Raw genomic sequence first — 5947 nt, forward strand, 5'->3', positions numbered from 1 at the left:
ATGGACGGATGCATGCATGCATCCGTCTGCTCTGTTCAACGCGTGCCTCTCTCTCGCCTGCGCCCGCCGCACCTAAAAAGAGAAGAAACCCGCAGCCAACGGTGAACTATACCGCGAGTATTCCACTATCCACACCGTGCCTACTACTTCCCCAGCCTTCCCCCTTCCTAACACCCCACACACACGCCCTGCCCAAAGCCCAATCACGCCCCACGCAAGGAACAACAGCATCGTCCGCTGCCGCTTATTCACTGAAGTGACGTGCAAGCAGAGGACGGCTGCTACTTGTCCTTCCTGAGGCTCGGCACCTTCGGAAAGGTGAAGGTTGAGCCAGTGGCGAAGACGGCCGGCGCCACGGCGGCTGCGGCACCCAAAGCCGCATCCACGTCTCCTGCCGAAACTGCTCCGATGGCCTCCATCATCTGCTGCGGAGTGGAGCTGGAGGTCGCAATAAAGTCGCAGTAGTCTCGCACCATCTCTAGGTGATTCCGCGTAAAGGCCATCGTGGCACGAACGCGTCCTGCGGCAGCCTCGTCTTCCGTCACCTTCGCTGGGAAGCATCCCCTTGCGGCGTCTAGTAGGTTTTTGACCTCCTGCGGGGCACCACGGAGCGTGACGCCGAGGAGGCCCGCGGAGGAATACGGACGGTAGAACGACTGCACACCCTGCGACGTGGCGAGGGCGGCCGGCAAGGCCCGGTCAATGGCGGCCTGGTACACCTCGCGCGCCACGAGCGCCGTGGCGTACTTCTTTACCTCCTCATCGCGGCCGAAGGTTGGGACCGCCAGGGCGGCGATGACCTCCTGGTTCATGTCGGGCACCGTGCCCATCGCCTTGGCGCGGTCCTCGTACACCACATGCTGACGGCCAGGGTAGAACTGCGTGGACTCGCTCGCGTGCGAGAAGGTTGGCTGACGCGACTTCGCGTGATGCGGGGCCTCCGCAGAGTGCGGATACGGCAGTGAGGCGTAAGCCGCCAGCAGTGCGTCGTGCGGGACGTTGACGGCCGCCAGAGTGACGTTGCCGGGGTGGAAGTGCTTCGCCCAGTGCTCCACTAGCGCCTTCTGGTTGCAGCGGTCGTTTGCCTCCGGTGGCACCATGCGAGGGGCGCCGAGTGGCTCCTTGAAGAATGCCACCGTCTCGAGGGCGTCCACGCAGTACTCGCGCGGGTGCTGCCATCGCAGCTCCTCGCGCTGGTTGTCCATGGTGTCGCGGAACCGCTCCACGTCGCTCTCGTGGAAGCGCGGGGCGACCACCCCGGTGGCGAGCATCGCAAAGGGGCGCTCCCACATGTCACGCCGCCCCTCGCTCTTCCAGTGCACGTACCGCTTGCAGATCTCGCCATGGCCGTAGGCGGCCCCCGCGGCGCGCATCGCGCGGTCCACCTGAAACAGCGAGCTATCCATGTTGGACGTCTGGATGGCGTACCGCATCACGTGGCTCAGGCCGGGGCAGCCGAGCGGGTCGTACTTTGGCCCCGCGTCCACGTAGACCCCGACGACGCAGTGGGCGCCGTCCAGGTCGTGCGACACGACGCGCACCCCGTTCGGGAGTTTTGTCGACATTACTTTCCCCGCCTTCGCCGCCTGGCCCTCGCGCGGCACGGGGCCGAAGGCCTTCGTCAGCGACGGCTGACCAAAGTTGTACTGCGAGATCGCACGATGCCGTGTGCGACGAAGCATCCTGCCAGCAAACTTCCCTACGCAATCCCCTCCCCACCTTTTTTTCTTTCTCTTTTTCCTTCGCCCCCGCACGGTTACTCGCGCCGCGTTTCTCCAAGTGGGCGTCTCTACAAGCCGTGTGTGTGTATGTATAGTGGTGGTGGTGGTGGTGGTGGTGGGACGCCGCCGCACGCGCGATGGACGAAAACAAAACAATAAAAAAAAAGGAGAGAAGTGCGTTGCGGCATCCGCTACGCGAAGGGCGGCGTGGACAGAGACGGCGGAAGCGCAGCGCAGCAGCGCAAGCCAAAGCCCCCCTCCCCCCCTCCCCCACGCGAAAGAGGAAGACGGCAACGTGGAGGCCAGCGCACGGCTCAATCAGGAAAGCGGGGACGCCCCCTGCATGCTCTCCAGGGCGGAGCTCGCGAGTTTCTCCACCACCACCGACGTCAACGGGGCCTTTTCTCGACAACGCTCGTACGCGGAGGTGCAGCACTCGTTAAGAAGCTGCGGCACCAGCTTTAGCATTTCGTCATCCCTGCAGTTGCCCAGCCACTCCCCCAATGGGGACAACAGTGGCGTGTCACTGCCAGCAGCGGAGGCAACAGACGAGGCGAGCGGCGCCGGAGGCGTAAGCGCGTGCAGGAGAAAGGTGCAGCTGAGCTGAACACATTGAAAGCCGTTACGTGTGAAGGATTGCGTCCGCACGTGCTCAATCAGGCCCTTGAGAACGTAGATAGTTACTGCGGCTACCACCGAGGCAGGCCGAATTTCGCGTGGAAGCGTCCGCAGCTCCGCGTTGCTCTGCGACTGCTTCGAAAAGATGCGGTCCACGGTGCTTTGCAGGGCATTGTCCGTTTCCCGCGCGAACGCCACCACCAGCCTTCGCGAGGCGGCCTTGCCGCTGCTGCGGCCACTGCCTGCACTCGTGTACAGCCTCGAGCTGCCAGCGCCCATCGCGCTGCCGACGCTGCCTCGCTCCCGCACCGCCTCGCACGCGAGAACGCCGTCCCGCAAGAGGGCGTAGATGGTGCCCAGCTGCCGCACAAACTCACACAGGCAGTGGGCAATACCGAAGTTAAGCGCGACGGTGGAGGTGGGGTCCACCGCATCCACCGGGCACGACGCCGCGGCAACCCAGCTGAGGTGCAGCTGTCCAAGGAGTACGATGCCGCGGTGCGTGAAGGCCCGCGCGACGTACGTGCAACGCCGCTGCACCCCCGCCACGTCGCCCTGCTGGAGAGTGTCGGTGCCAACGAGGGATGCGAGACCAACCACGTCGGCGGCGCTGGCGACGCGGGCCAACAGAAAGCGTGAAACACAAAACTGTAGCAGTTGCTGGTATGCCGGGTCCTTCGCCGTGGCGCTCGACGCGATGCTGTCGGGAACGCTGGCTCCCTCAGTGAGTTTCGCCTGCAACGCCGCCAAGAGGCGTTGAAAAATGTCCAGCACGGACTGATCCACGAGCGCCGCGTACTGTCGACTCTGCTGGCTGTGTGCGTTGTCGAGGTAGTTGACCCCCAGCGTTTTCAGCGTACCCGAGTAGTACTTGAGGCGCGTTGCCAGGGTGGTGAAGATGGCACTGAGCCCACTGCCAACCGTGGCCGGCGCCGCCAAGGCCCCCGCGGCGTCCGAGCAGAAGGCCTCCACCATGGCGATGAACAGCTCGCCGATGTACGCGGTAATGGGCGCCATGATGTCGATGAGGACCGGCTGCACCTCCTCGACAATCCGCAACGCGACGGTGGGGTCGCCCTCGCGGTTAAACAAACTGTACACCCGCTCACTGTTGGAGTGGAAAAGCGCGCAGAGGCTCTTCAGCTGCGCCAGCGCCTCCTGCAGCTGGACGTGCTCCAAGACGTCTGCCCAACGCGCGCGATCCATTGCGGCAAAGTTGGGAACGGCGAGGGCTGCCCGGATGGCGCTGTTGACACCCTGAACCCCCGCCGCAAAGCCCCCACTGACGTTCTTCATTAACGTCTCCAGAATCTCCGTCTCAAATGAGGCGGGGGCGTCTGCGGCAGGCGTCGTCGCCGTCGCCGTTTCCTCCGCCGTCGCCGCCGCAGCGGCAGCGAAGAGGGAGGTGGCCCGCAAAAGACGCATGTCCTCCACGACGCAGCGGATGACATCCATCGCCTCCGGGTCTTCCAGGGAGGTGGTGACGACGGTCTCCTGCAGCTTCGCGTACAGCTGCCCCGCCAACGCCCTGCACTCGTCATGAATCTTCGTGATGCTCGATAAATTCGTGTGCTTAGCGAAGAAGCTGTCGCCAACGACCCAGTACTTCACGCACGCCGTGTACTCCTGCCGCTCAATGAGTCGCCGCATCGTGTCGGCAAGCTCCACAAGGAACTGCACCTTCCGCAGCATGCGGTTGGTTAAAATCATCTCCTCAATCCGGCTCCGGTGCGACTGCAGCTTGTCCGTGATGCTCTTCGACACCTCGTCAATGTTCTCCACGTTGCTGGAGAGGGCCTGCAGCTTGGCGTCCATCTCCGTGATGTTGTCGCGCATCTCCCGAATGGTGTCGGTGGCGGAGATAAACTTGGCGTAGTTCTGGTACACCAGCTCCTGCAGCTCCCCGTCGAGGTGGCGGACGCTGCGGAGCAGCTGCGTGTCCGCCTCGACGAGCTCCTTGAGACTTTCCCGGCGCAGGAGATCTGTGACGTACCTGCCGACGTTGAAGAACTCCGAGTCAACGTCCATCTCCGGCGACGTCCCCGCCTTGCCGCCCTCCACAGGATGCCGCTCCCGGCTTGCCGTGGGGTCGCCGTAGAATTCACGCAGCTGCTCGCGGATGCGCCGCCTGCGCTCTGTGCTGCCCGCGCTCATGGCCTGCACGGACACCTCCCTCGCTGCGCCTCTTTTTACCGCCCCCAGCAACAAATATATATATGTGTGTGTTTAAACACGTGTGATGCAGGCAAATTACAACAACACTCAGTGCTACGGACAGTTCCTCCCTTAGGCAAGAGCGAGAAAGTGAGGGGCGGGTGACAGCAGCGGCAGCGGCAGCAGCAGCAGCCTCAAAGACACGGCTATTGCAAAAGGCACATGAACCTCCACCCATACAGCGTGGGGCACCGAGAGCCACAACCTCAAGAAGGCAGTTCAGTCGCAGGCAATGGACAAAAAAAAAAAGAAAGGCATCAGGGGCGGTGCATCGTCTGCTTGCCCTGCGGCAGCGGCAAGGCCTTGCCATCTACCCTCACCACAGGGGGTGTGGCGGCCGCAACAAGAAGTCCACCCACACGCACCGATGGGGACCCGCGTTGCGCACTGCTGCCGCCGCGATGGTTGCTGTTGCTCTTGCCCACGCTGACGTGCGTCGCGCTGGACAGTTGCGTTCCCCCCACAACAATGCCCTGGTGGCCCACGTAGCCAAGCGTCATGGCGGGCATCGGCACCGATGCCCCCTTCCCCGCCAAGAGGTGGTGCTGCCGCACATGCTCCTCCACGTGGGCCCGCGCCACATCCTCGCGGAGAGCGTTCACCCACGCAGGATCGCGGGCCTCCACCGTCGCGTAGTACGACTCCATCGCCTCCATGTGCCGCACGCCGCCCAGGTGCTGCAGCCACGGCCGCTGCCCGCTGCTCACAAAGAGGTCACAGTAGTCACAGTAGAGCAGTCGCCCGTCCTTTTCGTTATGCCGCCGAGAGTACTGCAGACGACGACGCCGCGTCTCCGGCGGCTTCGCGGCGAGGCGGCGTCGGCGCTGCCTGCGTCGCCGCTCCTCCAAAGACATCTCGCCACTCCGCTCCATCGTCCGCAGCTGCCGTACACAACGCGCAAACGTCTTCGGGCACACACAAGCAGTATAAGCGGTGTGCGGCACTGCGCTACGCAAAACACACAATTAAAAAAAAGAACGAAAAAAAAGATTAAGAAAGCGTATACGCCCAGCGCTCAAAGAAAGGAATAACCACAAAAAGCGAGAGGCAGGGACAGAGAGAGAAAGGCCGAAACAAACCAAACCAAGCCGAAGCAGCAGGAAATGTTAACCGCACAGCGTGGCAAAATGATTTATATAAATAAGAGTTATAAAGTTATAAAACAAAGTCTGCGCACAGCCGTTGCCCCCATCTTACTTCTTGGAGGCCTTGACGGCGGCCTTGGTCACCTTGCCGGCGCCGCCCTCCTTCTTCGTGACCGCCTTGATGATGCCGACGGCGACCGTCTGGCGCATGTCACGCACGGCAAAGCGGCCGAGGGGCGCGTAGTCGTTGAACACCTCCACGCACATGGGCTTCTGCGGCACCATGCGCACGAGGGCGGCGTCACCGGA

The 5947-nt window shown here is 62.9% G+C and overlaps 4 protein-coding genes across 4 annotated transcripts in view, besides 2 other annotated features; all 4 read right to left on the reverse strand.

Moving 5' to 3' along the window:
* Positions 1 to 281: 281 nt before the first annotated feature.
* On the reverse strand, positions 282 to 1682 carry Tco025E_05286 (mitochondrial processing peptidase alpha subunit; the record flags this gene model as incomplete). The annotated part of the gene is made up of 1 exon (XM_029372187.1): positions 282 to 1682. The coding sequence occupies one exon, from the start codon at positions 1680 to 1682 to the stop codon at positions 282 to 284; it is 1401 nt and encodes a 466-aa protein (XP_029227689.1).
* Positions 1683 to 1815: 133 nt separating this feature from the next.
* Positions 1816 to 1840: a microsatellite.
* Positions 1841 to 2039: 199 nt separating this feature from the next.
* On the reverse strand, positions 2040 to 4493 carry Tco025E_05287 (Vps51/Vps67 protein; the record flags this gene model as incomplete). The annotated part of the gene is made up of 1 exon (XM_029372188.1): positions 2040 to 4493. One exon carries the CDS (start codon positions 4491 to 4493, stop codon positions 2040 to 2042), a length of 2454 nt encoding a protein of 817 aa, XP_029227690.1.
* A 165-nt stretch (positions 4494 to 4658) lies between these two features.
* Positions 4659 to 4686: a microsatellite.
* Positions 4687 to 4810: 124 nt separating this feature from the next.
* Positions 4811 to 5425, reverse strand: Tco025E_05288 (elongation factor 1-alpha (ef-1-alpha); the record flags this gene model as incomplete). The annotated part of the gene is made up of 1 exon (XM_029372189.1): positions 4811 to 5425. One exon carries the CDS (start codon positions 5423 to 5425, stop codon positions 4811 to 4813), a length of 615 nt encoding a protein of 204 aa, XP_029227691.1.
* A 514-nt stretch (positions 5426 to 5939) lies between these two features.
* The window catches only part of Tco025E_05289 (elongation factor 1-alpha), a gene marked incomplete at both ends in the record, with an annotated part of 369 nt that continues 361 nt past the window's right edge, over positions 5940 to 5947 (reverse strand). The window contains one exon of the mRNA XM_029372190.1: positions 5940 to 5947. This exon is cut by the window's right edge and continues 361 nt beyond it. Within this exon, the coding sequence (XP_029227692.1) occupies positions 5940 to 5947 (8 nt within the window).

The sequence above is a fragment of the Trypanosoma conorhini genome, assembly GCF_003719485.1.
Source record: "Trypanosoma conorhini strain 025E chromosome Unknown Tco_14.4_contig_00302, whole genome shotgun sequence".
In the NCBI taxonomy this organism is placed as follows: Eukaryota; Euglenozoa; class Kinetoplastea; order Trypanosomatida; family Trypanosomatidae; genus Trypanosoma; species Trypanosoma conorhini.